Here is a 17,546-nt window from a genome sequence, read left to right as displayed (position 1 = left end):
GCAGGGCATCATCTTGTCACCTAGCTGCACCATAACAATAACCATAAGGATAATTTGTTTCCTTCCCTGTAATTTCCCTCTGGATATGATACAGTAGTGTTTGTTTTTAGCAATCCACATCACCCGTTGTGGCGTTCAGCTGCTGAAAAACAAGAAGAATTGAACGTTCCACGTGACTCCACAGACGCCCCTCTGCTTATCAGAGCTGTAGCTGCCGTACAATCAATTACAGAGTCACGCACACAGCTGTGCTTGGTGGGTGGGGTCAGCTGTTTCAGTGGAGACGCTGGCTGATGTGAGAGTCCGTCCATCGGGGTTGAAGTGGAGCGCATTCCCAGGAAAGTCGGAGCTGAAGAGCCGTTTGCGTGTTTACATTTTCAAGCCCCCCCCCCATTCCCCCCTCCTGGGCTGTTTCGCACCATTTCACATGAATCGCTCTCTCTCTTGACTCTTGCAGTTCTTATCTTGAATTTTCACTGAATCATCAGCAGTGATGACATTAAGATAGTTTTTGATGAGATTTTAAGGGACTAATCAACGGATGACGCAGTATAATGAAGTACTCAAGGGATTTCAGTTTTCAACTGAGATTAAATTTCATTGTCTTTTTCCCCAGGATGTTAGGATAACGATGATCACTGTACCACAAATGCTGCAATAACCAACCAACCAACAAAGCCTCACGGCTGCATGTAAAACAACTTTTTGTGTTTGTTTTGCATCTGCGCCTTTTTTGCCATGTCATTCTGCACATTTGATTTGGTTTAGCGGACGACATTGCCTAATACATAACTTAACACAGTGGCCTTTAGACTCTAATTAAACTATAACTATAAACATGAGCCAAATAGAGCAGCTCCAATGGGCTTTGTCATCAGTATTTATCTAACAATTCCTGTAAAGGCTTTGAGGTGGCCGACAGTATGTGCTCATGAGGAAGCTGATTTTAATCAGCGTGGAACTCGTACATCTGATGTATCAGATTTACATGGTGATAATTCACCGTGCTATTGTGCTGACCATAAACACACTCGCTTCCATTTCCATTGAGGTGTGCCTAAACTGTCAGCCCACGCTGTAAACTGATCCCGACTCGAAACTGCACCTGTGGTTTGTGCGTTTTGACCTAAAATACAGACAATGTAAGGCAGTTATTGTCTTTATTGTAGCTTGCCATCGCCAGTGTGTGAATGTGTGTGTGAATGGGTGAATGACTGAATGTAGTGTGAAGCGCTTTGGGGTCCTTAGGGACTAGAAAAGCGCTATACAAATGCAGGCCATTTACCATTTACCATTTTATTGTCTCAGAAGATTGTATCTAATTCACAGAGATGGGAATTGTGTAGTAGTCTGATCTCAAGAAGTCTGTACAAAAGCCTCAAGCCACCCTCATCTGATTACATTTTGCTTTTTAGGAGCCAAAAATGTTTTAATGTGATCTTGAGTAGCAGTTCTCCAGGATTTCTTTGGACCTCAGCTGCTTTTTTACTCACTTTCAGTCCAGTCCGTGTTTCATATTCAGAGGTATGTTTTTAACACTGAGCATCAAAAACAGAACCTAACTCAAAGGACAAACCAGTGTCACGCCTACATGTGACAGGACACTTAGCAAAGAACCAATTTTAAATGGCATCTTTAGGCAGTTTGTTGCTAGCAGCCTGGAGGAGGTCATGAGAGCGGCACAACAGTGAGCATCTGCGGCCATCTGTGAAACACGGTGGAGGCTCCGTCATGATGTGGTGCATCATTTCAGCCAGTGGTGTTTGGGATCTTGTCAAAACTGATGGAATTGTGAAAACAAAAAAGCACAGTGAGATTTTTATTTAACATAAAATACCAACTAAACTGTATGTAAAACATATCTGAAGCATGGCACTGATCCCAAACACACTGACCATGCGGTAAAACACAAAATCGGTCATGATGTAAAGTCTGAACCTCAACATTACTGAAGCAGTGTGAGGAAGTAAAAATCCCCCCAAAAAGCAAAAGAAACACTGAGGATTAAAACAACAGACCGTGTATCAACACAAAGATCATGACAACATGTCTTTCTCAGATTTAGTTGCATTGCTCTGTTTTTTTTTTCCTGTGCTGAATCTCCTGTGACTCAGTTTTGCTCACGTATCCATTAATTAAGTTGTGTACAGCCCACATGAGGCTACACCAGTGGAGGAAGTGTGACACTGTTACATCATGTGCTCTATTGTGTTTAAAGTGCATGGACAGAAATTGAAAGATTTTCATGATCTGTGTGTGCAGCATGTGTGGAGTGAGAGCGAGGACTGCCTTCCCTTCCTCCAGCTGGCCCAGGACTACATCTCATCCTGCGGGAAGAAGACTCTGCTGGAGGTGCTGGAGAAAGTCTTCACATCCTTCAGGCCTGTAAGGAACAGAAGCGGGGATGTTCCCGGGGTCGTGTTTCACTTTTGGTTTTTGTACCCAACACACTGCATCAGCCACGGCTCTGTTTGCTGCGTCTTTTGCAGTCCTGAAAAATTCTGTTCTCTCTCAAAATCATCACAACACATACTCTTAGAAATCAGACTTTTCACTGTTGGCTTGTTTATCACTCGAGGATTTTGTGCATTTGTGCAATTTTCTTGTCTCTCAGGAATAAGAGAAATGATCTTTATTTCCCCAAATGTAAATCTGAAGCAGTTTTTTGGTAAATAATACATTTAAAAGGTGTAACAAGCAGTAATCAGTTTTTAAAAATCATTCAGTAAAAGGACTAGATGTTGTAGTCCCTAATACTGCTTGGATTCATCGGGTGTTTCGGCCATTATCACTAGACACCCTCATCCAAGGAGGCCCTGCCAGGGTTGATCAGGAGTGTGTCACTGGTTTATGTGAAATTGTTATTTGTCTTATTCTTTCTTCTTTTTAGTTTCCTACAGTTTATTTTATCCTATCTATTCACTGCAACTGAGAAATAATACTTAACTCTTTAGCATTTATAGAGCCTAACTTCTTCAAAGGGATAGAAAAGGTGATGGAGAGAAGTAAGACAAGAGGGACAAGATAGGAGAGCTGGAAGGGGGGCGCCCGATCTGGCTTCCCACACCTCCCCGCCGGATCGGGCTGTTACTGCTTGGAGGTTATCATCACAAAAACAAAAATCCATTTATCTATTTACTTAAGTATTGCAAGTTTCACTACTCTTAGCGACAGCGCTTCTTTGCCGTCACAAATGTGAAGCAATAATTTTGTGTAAAATGCATCTGAAATATATCAAATCAAAGATTTATTCAAATAATTAATCATGAAAGAAAATAAATTTGGATTAAACTGAGTGTATATCAGTCAGGTGAATTTCATTTGAACAGCTGTCGCTAAATTTAACGCTTTACACCGTACTTACACCGTAAGAATATCTGTAAAGGTACAGTACAATGTACCGTTTTAATTTTTTACGGACATTTTCACGTATTTTATTCCACACATTGAATTTAACATTTACCATTTATGGAAGCCTGCGTAAAAAAAATGGATAATGTACTAGCAGAATATTACCAGGACATTTTTTGCCTTTTTAAAAAAAGTGTATGTAAAAAAACTGCATGAAAATGTTTAATTTTATAATATTTTAATCAATGTTAATAAATAACTCTACAAACCTGAAACTGGTGAGGCTTGGAGACACATTTAGATGATAGTAAGTTACACAAGAGAAAAAGGCGTTTTGTATCAAGTCACAACTGGAGAAAAAGTCAAAGAAATGAAAAATGTTTAGTTTCCAAAAAAAGCTTTACATAATGTGTTACTTGTTTCGAGGTAGAGTTGGGCTGTTCCTGCTGTTTCCAGTCTTTATGCTAAACTGAGCTCACTGCCTTCTGGCTGTAACTGCACAGACGTGATAAGGGTATCATATTATATAACGCTCCCACTGCAAGGTGTGTTTTTCAGCAGTGAATCAAGGAATAACTGAGCAGAATTGGAAGGATTGTTTATTTAGTGGAAGAGAGAGAAACTAGACCGCTGACATAAAGGCTTCTTCTGAAAGACACTGAGTTTGTTTGCTTTGTGATGTTAGTTAGCAAAAAAGAGAGAGAGACAACGTAAACACACTTCATGGTCTAACACTGCATTCTCTTCCTCCCTGTCTCTGTTAGCTGCTGGGTCTCCCAGACTTAGAGGACGACAGTTTTGAGCATTACCACGCTGACATGGAGGGGGAACCCGGGCCCGACCACCAGCAGATGGGGGTCAGCCAGCAGTGATAATGCCCAAGGAGAAGCCCGGGCCTCAACACATTAAGCCCAATCACCTAATGACACACATTCGTACATATTTAAAGTGAACTTGCTTTAAAAAAAACAAAAAAACAAAACAAAACAAAAAAAATTGCACCGCCATGTTCTTGAATGTCTCAGTGGCTTTGCTTCCCAAAGAGTGCACGCTGCGGCACTTTTTTTCAGCCCCCTCCCCTTCGCCTCTCAAAATAAAATGAACACACTTACACAAAAATTTGGAGGCTACGTGAGCAGTAGCCATGTACAATGCAAGGATCTCAATCATTCACCATCTGGTTAGTTAAAGTTCCACAGCACAGCAGTATTACATCAGCCTCAGCTGTTTCTTACACAGGAATACAGTCAGATGTTACCGCAATACCCACTCCCCCCCACCACCAACCCCCTCTCAAACGGGGAGATGAATGTTGCAGATAGCCTGCTTTCTTTACCTGACATACGCAGGGGTGAAAACTAACGGTTTGTGGCAACATGAGGCAATCGGCGCTCTAGCAAAGTTCATTTTCCACCTCGTGGAGGGAAAGAGGGAGGGAACTGAAAAACGGCTCTCAGACCCTTCCCTGTTTTAAACACACGCTTAGAGAAGTCATATAGGAAACCGTTTTAAAGACGTTTTACAGTCGCTCCTCGCGTGGAAATCAAAGTGTGCAGCTTTACAGTAGCATGGAACCTTTCCCCCCCCCCACCCACCCCCATCCCCAAGGTGTGTTTGTGTTAATGTTTCCAAATGCAGCACACCTCAAAAGACTTTCAAGTCACTTTATGAGGATGTTTTAATCATGTAATTATGGTATGACCGTCACAGCTATGACCCATGCTGCAGCTTGATAAGCCCTTACCCAGACTGGGTGTCCCAGACTGCCCCCTTCCAAGTTCTTGTATCCAGTAGTCTTCCTGGTTGTTGGTGGTTCACACTTTGCCCTCTTTTCTTGGCAGCATCTGAGGAGATACCTTCTTTAAAGCTTGTACATCATCATAAATGTAATAAGGGCACACACCCAGACCCCTGAGTGGTATCACAGGGAAGGGGGAACATATTTGTTGTTAGCCACCCTCAGCTTAGCCTTGTTACTTTCTAACCTCAGTATTGTAGTGTCACACCTGATGCACTGCAACGCATCAGGCCACCCACGCCCACCCACAGCTGCCTTCAACCACTAGATCTACATGCAAGACTCTTTCAGACCTTTTACCCATTTACTTTTTTTTGCTTGTACAGTTTTGTCTTCTTTGTTGCCTGGGCGTTCCTCATTCAGTGTATCTTTTGTTTGTCCTCATGTGTGTGAAACTGGTCAATAAACAGTGTGAACAGAGTGTCCCGACAGCTGTTTTTTTCCTTTAATCTCAAACGCCACGAGTTAATGAAAGACAAAGCACCAAATATAGAGGGCATTTCATATCAGAGTGGACTGGTGACCTGCTGCTGTGCCAAAGGCCTGCTGGTGTTACTGGGGTTGACGTCACGCAGCCACTCAGGGCCGAGTTAAGCTTCGGACTGAAAAAGGAATCGCTGACAGGAAGTAGTGGTTTAGTATTCAAATTAAAAGCACAGAAGTCATTGCAAAGGTGCCTTTTTCTGTCTTGTCACCACGTGCACATTTATAGGATACATTTGAGTATTTGTAACAGTTATAGAGGCAGGGTTGTGTATTTTTCTGGTTAAGATTTCACATAGGAGGAAAATATGAGCTTACCCACAAAAACTGCTCAACAGTGAATGAAATTGTTTAAAATCTAACATCAGCTGGACAAACTATGACAGTAAAATGCTACTTTTCAAAATAATACCCCTAGAAGTGAAATTTCCAGCAAAAATACACGCAGCAATAAAATTCAGTAGTTACAATCCTGGTAATTCCCCCTTTGACGGCAGGTACTGTACTTCTTATTGGGTCAGTTGTGTGTCACTCAACTTCATGTAATAAATTAAGCTGCTGCAAAGCGTGGCACACAACTTGTGTACAACCTTCATAGAGTAAATAAAAGGAATCACTATCTGTCAAATTGAACAATTGGATGCTTTTACTTTGAAAGAAAACGTACTGTATTCGGTGGAGTTGATTACGGCTGACAGCGTTGGCTTACCGGAAGAGGAGGGAAATCCCTGCTTATATTTTTCTTTCCAGACACCACAGTTGAACACAAAAACAAACTTGAAACCAGACGAGCTTTGGGGTCAACGCTTGTGCGTGTGTTCTCGGCTAAAGCGAAGAAACACAAACCTTGTTACTTAAGAGATTTTCTCTCTCTCTCTTTTTTTTAATACATCTGTTGTTGGAACAAAGGGGGAGGACTTTGAAACGAAGAAGAAAAAGAAAAAAAGAACCTTTGGAAAGGAAGTTTTGCGTCAGTGAGTGCGCACTTTACGCACAGTGCGCACTGTGAAACTTTGACATGTTGAATAACCTCGGCTGTATCGCTGCATACTTGTTTGGCTGCATTTCCTTTGTTGTTTTCGACTCTCCGGGGCTCGCTGTGATCATGTGTCGTGGCTAAAAAAAACTTCTTTAAGAAAGAAAAACGCACTGACAAACAAAACCCCTAAAACTTGCGGCAGTATGGGGGCCAAGCAGAGCAGCCCTGTGTTTGACAGCAGAACTCGAGCTTATTCCAGCTCCGATCTTCCATCTGGAAATTCCAGCAGAGGAGAAAGGTTTGCGGGGTTCAGGTACACAAATGGACCCGATGGCCCAAGAATCCGGTTCACGAGTGGAGGGCCAACAAATTCTGGGCTCAACATACCGGCCGGCGGCAACCAGAGCCTCGACGGCACAGATGGTGACGATGAGGGCCAGCTGCCCCCAGAGGGACACCGGCTGCTTATAGGGTCCCTGCCGGCCGAACTGTCCTCACGCCTGCTCGGGGGTAAGGCGCAAATTTATAAAAGTACACCTGGAGAGCCCAGGCCCATTATTGCTCAGTGCACACTTGGATTTTTAATGCACTGATTTCCTCTTTGTACTCGAGGTGCACTTCCGCAGTGTCAGTACAGCTTTAATATCGTTTTATGCAGTGCATTTCGCCTTCTCTGATATTACCACTCATTATTCTAACGATTCTAATCAACATTTAAAATCCTGCAGCACACAACTGCCCACACTGCATATCCGAGCTACGTTATTATGACTTAAATTTCTATTTAATGTAAGGTACCCTATCATTATTTCTCAGTTTCATCTCCAAAGTTGTATGTGTAATTTTGGTGTCAGAGTTACTTATTATTTTTCCATTTGACATGCGATACCTGGCATATGGTTAAGGCCGTCTGATGACTGAGCCCTTTGTTTTGCACTTCTGCACTTTTATTCTAGCCACAGGTGGCTCTGCTGCACCACGCTTTCTTTTTTTTCCTTTTTTTTTTGTTGGGGGGGCTCTTTCTTCTTCTACTGCTTCTTTGTTTTGCAACACCAGCCTGTTTTGTCACTCTGGCTATGAGAGGGAAGAGTAGTGCACTATGTAGGTCAGCAGATAAGAGCTTCCTGCTGGTTACATATTGCTTGACAGAAACACACACTTGCACACACACACACAACAAACTTCCTGAATCCGCAGGTCTTGCTGTTTCTCAACTGAAGGGGTGTCTCACTGGGCCCAACCTGCAACAAAAGCGGGAGTCAAACTAACATAACGTAACATTCAGAGAGCCTTTAAACACCAGTGTTGCTGACAGCTCAAAAGCTGTTTAAGCACAGGTTGAATTGAGTTTTCTAGGTTTTTTGTTAGAGGCCTAAAAAGTTGTGACATGATCTCCATATCCAGCTGTGTTCCTGCCCTCTTCTCTTCCTTTTTCCTTACCGGCATATAATTCCCCCGATGAGGAAATGTAATCATTAATCGCACCATCAATAATCTTCACTCACGAGAACCACATGACTGGAACTCTGCAGGTCTGAGACTTTATCTCAGGCCTGGAGGTAAGCTTATCTAACGTCGAGCGGTTCTTGGCCTATTAATCTTTGTGCAGCTGTGCAGATACAGGGGGTCAGAAGGAAGCAAGCGATCGGCCAATCGCATGTTTTATAGATGCTTTTGCAGTAAAGATCACATCCGTGTTTAAGTGTGCGCTTGCAGTAAGTTTGCAGCGCTGCAGTGACATCTGCAAACTGTGTGAGGTAAGCAGATTGTTAGTTTATGGGAGATTTGAGTTCGTGCAGTCAAAAGGTCCCGTAGGTCACAAGATTAAGCACAAGCCAACAGTCCCACGTCCTGCCATGTGTACATATCAATATGAGGTTATGAGCGGTGCACTGCCACATCAGGGTCCCTTAATGTTTTCTCTTTGCGTTTTTTCCCCTCCAGGCTTCCACTGTCCCGTTTGCTCCAAGTTCATGGCGTCGGATGAAATCGAGAAGCACCTGCTCATGTGTTTCAGCAAGACGCGCCTCACCTACAACAGTAAGACTGAGGGGGAGATTCTGAACGTCTTCAAGACTGTTATTTTGTTGCCCACTGCTAATTATTAAATGAAACTGCACGTGACAAAGCAAGATCATTAAAATTGTGTCCTTAAGTAATGTAGCAATTCTACATTGTAATAAAATGCTGTAGTCGTTTAAGGTCTCAACCTGCTGCACGGATGTACAGCTGTTCTAAAGGTTACTGTAACGGCCCTGGCTTCTGTGGTTACAGCTAACTGATATTTACGGTGGAAACCATGCGTATGGTCGCCTAAAAGCCCACTGAGCTAAACCAGTGCCCCTGTTTTTACCTTTTTAAAATAAATCTTTTTGTACTATAAATATAAGCGCTAGAGCCTGACTGATAAGACTGTCAGACCAATGCCGATATTTGGTGATTTAAAATCCCGATAAATAGGCACACAAAAAGATTTCCATAATATTTGTTGTTTCTTTTGTTTTAAGTTCTTACAAAGACAAAATGACAATGCAATTTAAAAATAATCTTGCTTTATTTTTACAAGTCGCCAATTACTTGTTTTCCCTTGCCCAACGCCTCTCGGATAATTGTCCCGTTTCAAGTATTAGAGTGCCCCCTGGTGGACAACTTATGCCACGCCAACATTCGTAACATGGTTGAAGGGTGTTTCTCCCACGTTGTCTTCAGTTTTTTTTTTCAGTTTCATTTTGCGACAATTATAAATGCTGAGATAATCCTAATGATAGATCGACAAATAGCTAGAATCAAAATATCAATTTTCCTCGAATAAATGTCAAAATATTTTTCAATTTTAGAAATTTAATCATCATGTGATGTCTAAGCTTTATCTTGTTTGTCGTTATTTTTCCTCATTTTTAATTCTGACATTAGAAACCACTGAAATATAATTATTGTAATGGTCATTACTGTGTAAGTAGCAATTTATTGGTGCAAAAAGCTGTAATGTACTGGTGTTTAGTTTTCGCCTCTATTATTAAACTACACCTTCACATTTTCATACAGAGGAACTGGAGAATAAAAAGTGAAATTACATTCAGCCCAAAAAGCAGCACATTTCTGCACAGATGATAGCAGGTATTCTGGTATCAAAGGTTAAACAGATGGTTGTGCGGGATTCGGTGAAGTGAAGATTCGATTTGGTGTGCGAGGCAGCTTTTTGCTCATTTGGTCTGTGTTTGTATTGTCTTTCTCAGAGGACATCCTGTCCAGAGACTCTGGGGAATGTGCCATCTGTTTAGACGAGCTGGAGCAAGGAGACACCATTGCCAGACTGCCTTGCCTCTGCATCTACCATAAAGGGTAGCTAATGTGCACAAACACACACAGATAAACAGAATCAGCTGGAAATACTTTGACTAATGCATACAGTTAATTTTAAACCTGTAGTACGTATATGAACAACATAAATAAACATACCAATTAATGCTCAAAAGGCCATTTGTTGTTGTTGTTGTTGTTGTTAGATGGGAAGATAATAAAGCACTCATGTTTAAACCTATAGACTACATTAATGTAAAGCCAGCTTAGAAAAAAAATACAGAAAGCAGTTTAAAAACAGGCTGTGAAACTTTAATGCATCCTGTAAAATACTGCACCTCTTATGCATTTTCAAAAAACTAAGACATAAGTAGTTACGTAATAGTGGCTAGCAGCCAGTCTAGCAATTTCACCCTGCTTCTAATCTTTAAGATAAGATAGTGTAATCTTAATTTTTCTTTCTTTCTAGCTTTTACCATTACCTGGTCTATTTGATTATATAGCACCGACAAGTTTGAACCTGTCAGATTAAAAGAAAAAGATCCTGTAAATGGAAAGCATTCTTAGTTTTCTCGCAGAAATCATAAAATTATGAAACTATTACTTGCAGCTAGTCTGGTGATATGTAAGGTGCGTTCCTGCACCTATAGTTCGTTCGATCTGATCCAAATCAGTTGATAAGTTTGGAAACTTGTAGCTTTTTCCTGTGGTTTGGTTTGTTTTCACAAAGAAAAACTCAAAGCAAACTCTGAACTAAAATACATCACAACAAAAAGGTCTGGAGCAAGAATAGTAAATACTGGAAGAAGGTGCTGTGTTGTGGTCTTGTGGGTAACATGAAGAATTTACATTAATTTCACAGCTAGTTGCTAACCCAAACCCTGTGTTTGTGTATTTTGGACATTTATGGTACCTTGCAGCATCCCAGAATGCAAATTCTACCTGGCTACAAGAAAGCATTTAGCTCAAACCTGCAGCATGCACCTTGTAGTTTGCTGGGATCACACCATAAACTAACCGCTGTGGAGTTTGTTTGGAGGTGGACCTCCACGGATCTCAGTGCGGTTGTTTTGGTGTGCGTTGTGTGTGTTCTTTTGTTAGGTTGGACTAAAACCAGGCTAGCTGTTTTTCACTTTTCGAACAAAATGATGCTAACTTGCCACCAACCTTAGCAGAATATCCCTCACTGATCAGTCCGCTTTGGTGGTTTTATAAGCATTTAATGCATTAAAGCATTCAAAAAGCAGATGTTACAAGGAAACACTATACAAATGTTTTCACTATTCCATATTGACATTTCCTAACAACAGGCTCTTTTCTTTTTAATCTGCATGTTAGCACTTTTCTTAGATGGACACCTATCATCAGCTTTAGAGCTATGTATGTCCCACAGTTAGCATGTAAAGGCTGTAATATGTACAGAGAGATCCTGCTGTTCCCTTTGTTGGTGCAGGTGCTCAGATCAGATCTGGGCTCAAAAGTGTACAGAAGGTCGTGAGAAAGCCCCATTCCCAATCAGGAATGGGAATTTAGTTAGTAGTGCTACAGTTTTGTTTAGGAACCTTTAAGCCAGCGAGAGGAATAAACAGTGCCAACAGCGACTGGGTGCTGTCCCCTCTGCAGGCTTTCAGAAGGTGACCAATCGGGAACACTTTTAGTGAAGTGGGGCCTGAAGGAAGCCTGGGGATAGCATGAGCTGTTCCATGCAGAGGCTGGACTAAGGGGCCGCATAACAATCTGAGATAAAGCCAAGTGTTTTGACTGGGAGCAATGCCAAGATACACTAGAGGAGTCCCAGAATAAAAATGTGGAGTTGAAACAAGCATAATATTTACATTAACCTCATTGGTTCTAAGAACAAGAATTACAGCTTTTCTATATAGATCCTAAAAATAATAATCAGTGAGAGGAACAAAACGATACACAAGCACATTGGCATAAGTGAATAAGTTCTTCATAACTGTTGTGATAATATTTTATTTTCCATTTTTAACTTAAAAAATATACAAATTAAAATATACATAAAAATATTTTGTTTTTGTTTTTTTACTTCGAGCTGGTTCCATTTGTTGTGTTCACAAACACTAAATATGTTTCCAGCTCCGTTTGAATCAAGCCTCCTTGTTACTGTTGCAGGTGTATAGACGCGTGGTTTGAGGTGAATCGCTCCTGCCCGGAACATCCCAGCGACTAGGAGCTGCAAATGTTCACTACCACAGTACATCACTGGGATCGACTGTGTGCCCTGACCTCATCCCAACACTGTCTTTTCCAGTCACGCATCAGCGCTCCTCAGGGATTATAAGACATTATTGTGTGCAGTTTTCACATTGCCTCATGGACTTTGGATATGCCTCCTTAGGTGAAGTGAAATGTTCAAGGAGCCGCACCGGTGGAGTCATTTCAAAATATGTGACATCCCTCGTGTCACCTACTGGCCTAAAGAAGATTCATGAGCTGGGCTGTGTTTTTGATTTGGTTTTTTTTGTTGAGCTGGGCGTGGTTTTTATAGGAGAGGACTTCTAAGACCGACATCTCTCTTCAGGAGGGACGGAGGCCAACAGACTGTGGAGAGAGACGATGAGAAGGCTGATGTTGTGCAATATGAAAAGCAGCCACAGGGACTGGGGAGGAGAAAAATGTCTTTATCAGCTTTAAGGGATGATTGCAGTGTTGACGTAAGGAAGCAGATTTCAATGTTATTGCAAAATAGGCTGTTGATATTGTTTGGTAAGCAATCATGTGTCATAGACCAAGCAGTCTAACGTGAAATAGTTGGACGATTACCACTCGGCCATTTAGAACCACATTACTGTGATTGCGTAGTTTAGTTGTGGGTTTTTTTGTTTTATTTTTTAAAGTTGGGTTGTAACATATCTAATGGTGATTCATGCTCGCTCTCTCTCTCTCTCTCTCTAAAAGAGTGCCATAATGTGCTGCTATGTGATAGACTGGAAAGTTTTTCTATAACCTTTGAACCTTTTCAGTCAATGTTCTTTCTGTTTGTACTGTGATGAGTTGCACAACAATAAATGTTTTGTCTTTGTGCCTTTTTCCTGCATGAGAACTGTTAATGTACATTTGTGTCTTTACACTCGTCCTCCAATTAAAAAGTCGTATAAAGTGTGAAGTTTGCATTCTTTCCAACCGACAGCTGTACTTACTTACAATCACGCAAAGGTATTACATAACATCTGCAGTTTATCCCGCAAACATTATTTTGTTGTTTTAATTGTTGAGAAAAATTTAAATCTTAATGGCACCATTACTTTTGACAGTAAGTACTAAAACTAGCAGCTACAAAAATGCAGGGATGATGTGTGATACCTGTTTAGAAGTCAGTGAGCAGAGGCATGAAGAGCCAGGAGTTATTTGTTTGTCTGAGGACTTGCAATCTTTTCATTGGTTACAGAGTGTTTGGTAATGAAATGTATGCGTGCCAGAGAAGGTATTTTCATATGAGGGCAAAGGACAACAAATTAAAATATGACAATACTTGCTGATGATAGTAGTTTACCTCCACCAAGATTAGACAGCTTTAAAACAAAGTTCTAGGAATCCTGAAAGTCTCCTTACATGAGTCCAAAAAACGAATCCACATACTACTGTATGGATGTATACCTCTATCTATCGATCTAAGTTCAATCAAACACATTCGGTGAGTTAATGGTTTATACTTGTGTTGCAATCAACTTTTGGATACATTTTTAAGGAGGAGCATTTGATATGATGTAATAAAGTAGATAAAATGCAGCTGTGCCTTAGTCACATTAAACAGTAACCAAATGTAATGTTACTATAATAAAAAAAATTAAATCTAATAAAATGTTATCAACTGTGAAACATAAACACCTTTTCACAGCCCATGTGTAAAATGAAAGGACCAAAATAGATCCCAAAGGCTGATTCTGTGTATCTGGACGTAGAGTTTTCAGTGGGAGAAACATTTCGTCACTCATCCAAGTGACTTCTTCAGTCTCAGCTCTCTATCAACTCTCTACTCATGGCCATTGATCAGTGGTCTTTGATCAGTAGTTGTTTGCATATTAATGATCAAGGAACTGACCTCCCACCCATTGTCCCTTCAGTGGTGCTAGTTTCAGTTGTTATACAATGAACTGTTTATAAGATTGGGGAATCCTGCAGTCAGCTGAGAATGAAGAAGTTACTTGGATGAGTGATGAAATGTTTCTCCCACTGAAAACGCTACGTCCAGATACACAGAATCAGCCTTTGGGATTTACTTACCCGGATGATTGAGCATGCATCAAGATATCAAGATAAGACCAAAATAGATGGGACCAAGTTTCAGTAATTAGCCCACAGTACTATGTCATTCTCAAACCTTTATAGAAATGTTTCACTGGGTAAATCACCTTAAATGAAGCTCATCTGAACCTTATTTGTCTGAAAGTACTTTTGTGCAGGGACCTGTAACTGTGTAATGTTTTTCAGTGTAACCACAGTATAAACCTGTCTTCTACAATCACTGGTAAAGACCAAAAGTTCTTCCAGATGGGGCGGGGCTATAGGAGCGGGGTGGCTCTGACTTATCTGAAATTTGTTTGCTCCTCTTCTTCACACACATTCATTACTTAAGTAGAAATACAGATAGTTGTATTTAAAAATGCTCTAGTAAATATTAACATACTCATTCAATGTCCTTACTCAAAAGTTTTAAAAAAAAGTACAGGCTCTGAAAGGTACTCTAAACAAAAATAAAAAGTAGCTCTCTGTATTTTTGACAACTAATTAAAACTCATGTTATATTATTATTCTTTTTTTTTTAACTTAACAAAGGCAGTAAAAATTGTGGCTGTATTTGCTGTTGTCTAAATTGTAGATGGGTGACTTTGGCTACATCGAGGTTTGGCAGGTGTGGAAACCCTAAAATTACCTGAAAAGAAAGACGTAGAAACAAGTGACAAGTTGTTTCGGATTGGATTTTCTGAATTCCTATGACTCCCACACCCCACCAACCCCCTGTGCCACCCCATTAAAAAAAGAATCCCGGAAATGCCCCTGTTTCCAGTTAATATTAAGAAAATTCTTCCATGTTGCAGCTGGAAAGGATGCCGTGTTTTCCTGAAATCTGATTTTGGAAGTCTCATAAATGAAAATCAGAGGTTACCTAAAGTAGATTGCATAGGGTCAGGACGTCTTACAGTATAATTCACTAAGGAAAAACTTAAAATCTGGCTGCATCTGACTAAAACGTACACACGGACGTGACGTAAACACGTCTGGCGCTGAATTGATGACGCCACGCGCCTAGCAGCGAACCTTCGGCGACAAAGTACACAGCGGCTGTATTATTCAACAAAGTTTCTCTTTCTTAGAGTTGCGAATTGCGTTTTTAGCACATACGTGGCCCAATAACACGGATTTATTTACATTTTTAGGTAAGTGTTTCCGAATTTTGTTCACTTGTTTTCATGCAGGGCTCACTATTTCTCCTTCCAGATTTTTCCTTGCTAACCTCAACTCAGACTGCCCCGTTAGCAGCAGGCTTACTGCCTGTTATGACTAACACGAACAAACGCAGAGGTTTTATTGGATGTAATTTATAATATATTACACATTTGCTACTGTTGTAATGAAACGTATTTATTTGCAGCTTAGGAATCAACAACTTTGGATCAACATGTCGTACATGCTACCACATCTCCACAACGGCTGGCAGGTCGACCAAGCCATCCTGTCTGAGGAGGACCGAGTCCTGGTTATCCGCTTCGGACACGATTGGGACCCGACATGTATGAAGATGGACGAAGTTCTTTACAGCATCGCGGAAAAGGTCTGAGTAGTTTATAAACGGCGACTGTTTGCTAGCTTATGTTTCTTATCTGAACTCCTGTAGAGGGCGCTATTTGTGGGGGTTTAATGTAATATTACCTGAGTGTTAAGCTGATAAAATTTAATATACTTTAAGGTCAATACGTGGACTATTTTACCATTTATTGTAACATTTAAATAAGACATAAAAACTTACAAATTGAAAATATATGCTCAGCATCTTTGGTGGGGTCTTATTCTGGGATGTAGTGATTTCTCTATCCTGCAAATAATCATTCTAAGTGCAAGTCTTTCTCTTACTGTTAATTTCAACTTAAGAGGTGAAATTTTGTAGAGCCTATAATTTATACAAATGTAATGCTGGCACTTCCCCCCTCTCCCTCTCCTGAGTCGTCTTTGTTTTGGTAATTTTGTTTGTGTTCATGGTTCAGGTTTTTCCCAAGTCTTTGAGTTTCAGCAAGTTACCTCCAGTAATTTGCTGATATGTGTTAGTCAGTGTGGCAACAGTTTTTATTCTTTCACTTGTAAACTCAAAACCCGGAGGGAAAAGTAGCCATAAAAGACAGTGTGACTTTATTAATTACTCAGTTCAGAGAGCCAACTTCACCCATGTTTCTGGGAGCAGTGTTATGGATACAACAAGTCAAGAAGAGGGGAAAAAAGTGCACTTAGCTACATTTTCGCTATGATAACTGCAGTGTCAGTGCAGTTTGATTCAATATTACTGAATTCTCCCATAGATTCAATTTAGTTTTGTTTTGGTTCTTTTGGCCTTTAATGGATAGAGACAGCATCGCTAGACAGGAAAGTGGACATGCAGCAAAGGGCCACAGGTCAGACTGGAACCCAGGCCTGCTGGTATCTGGCCACAGGCCTGCTCACCAACAGAGCTAAACCGGCCCCCTGTTTAGTATTTATTTATTTATTTAAACCCACCCAGATTTTTTTTTCTTTGAGACTTTTTAATGCCTCTTAAAGGGGCCCGGAGGCTCCGTACTACATTGACTGGTCATGGAAGATTGTTGCTGATTGTACAACCAAGGCTTTTGCTAGAGGATTTGGCTCTGAGGTAGCAATTTGTTGATGATTTTCCAGATGTAACCTTGCTACCCAGAGCTGTTAAAGTTAAAAAGAAACCTGGCCTTGTGTAATTTTTAAAAGATAAAATTGACTTAATGTCCAGGAAAACGTTTTGCTAAGAGCAACACTTTTCTTCATTTTTTTTTTGTGTGTGTCTGTATTTACTTTGTTTTTCTGAACTCATGGTTTTTATATCTGTGCCTTGACAGGTTAAGAATTTTGCAGTCATTTACCTGGTGGACATCACAGAAGTACCAGATTTCAACAAGATGTACGAGTTGTACGACCCCTGCACTGTCATGTTCTTCTTCAGGTGAGGCTGTCAGTGCCAGCTCTGCATTCTGTCACTGTTGTTGTTATTTAGTAGACTGGCATTGCTGAAAGGCACTCAGGTTATTAATTATTAAAGCTAATCAGATTAACAAAACTGCAAAATCTTTTTTTCTTGACAAGTGAGTGCAGTCATTATCCTTACATAAATGAAGTGTACAATCCACTTCTTTCAATGCTAAAAGTGCTCAGCTGTGCTCTTCTGGACTCTGCTTCACATCAACCTCACAACACATTAAATAAACAGACCAGAAGACTCTACTAGAAAGGTATGAGGGTGCGTGGGGGAAAACACCAGATACTGATATTTTAATAAAGAAGTTAACATACTCTGGGAATACTTTGAACAAGAGGACACATCTCATGCATGACGGTCCCGAGAAAACTTAACCGAAACACTGGACACACTTATTTTAACGCAGCTGCCCC

At 40.7% G+C, this 17,546-nt stretch overlaps 3 protein-coding genes across 3 annotated transcripts in view; all 3 read left to right on the top strand.

Moving 5' to 3' along the window:
• The window catches only part of mturn (maturin, neural progenitor differentiation regulator homolog (Xenopus)), an 8,003-nt gene extending 2,433 nt beyond the window's left edge, over positions 1 to 5,570 (top strand). The window contains exons 2-3 of the mRNA XM_005728901.2: positions 2,263 to 2,385; positions 4,116 to 5,570. Coding sequence (XP_005728958.1) covers positions 2,263 to 2,385; positions 4,116 to 4,223 — 231 coding nt within the window. The 3' untranslated portion in view covers positions 4,224 to 5,570. The remainder of the gene's footprint in view (positions 1 to 2,262; positions 2,386 to 4,115) is intronic.
• Positions 5,571 to 6,346: 776 nt separating this feature from the next.
• On the top strand, positions 6,347 to 13,037 carry LOC102192780 (E3 ubiquitin-protein ligase ZNRF2-like). The gene is made up of 4 exons (XM_005728899.1): positions 6,347 to 7,121; positions 8,556 to 8,651; positions 9,848 to 9,953; positions 12,048 to 13,037. Exons 1-4 carry the CDS (start codon positions 6,815 to 6,817, stop codon positions 12,103 to 12,105), a joined length of 567 nt encoding a protein of 188 aa, XP_005728956.1. The 5' UTR covers positions 6,347 to 6,814; the 3' UTR covers positions 12,106 to 13,037.
• Positions 13,038 to 15,130: 2,093 nt separating this feature from the next.
• The window catches only part of txnl4a (thioredoxin-like 4A), a 3,939-nt gene continuing 1,523 nt past the window's right edge, over positions 15,131 to 17,546 (top strand). The window contains exons 1-3 of the mRNA XM_005728898.1: positions 15,131 to 15,313; positions 15,529 to 15,708; positions 16,997 to 17,100. Of these exons, the coding sequence (XP_005728955.1) occupies positions 15,556 to 15,708; positions 16,997 to 17,100 (257 nt within the window). The 5' untranslated portion in view covers positions 15,131 to 15,313; positions 15,529 to 15,555. The remainder of the gene's footprint in view (positions 15,314 to 15,528; positions 15,709 to 16,996; positions 17,101 to 17,546) is intronic.

This window comes from Pundamilia nyererei, unplaced genomic scaffold (assembly GCF_000239375.1).
Source record: "Pundamilia nyererei isolate P.nyererei 1_Seehausen unplaced genomic scaffold, PunNye1.0 scaffold00030, whole genome shotgun sequence".
NCBI lineage: Eukaryota > Metazoa > Chordata > Actinopteri > Cichliformes > Cichlidae > Pundamilia > Pundamilia nyererei.
This window is presented reverse-complemented; position numbering and strand designations above follow the sequence as displayed.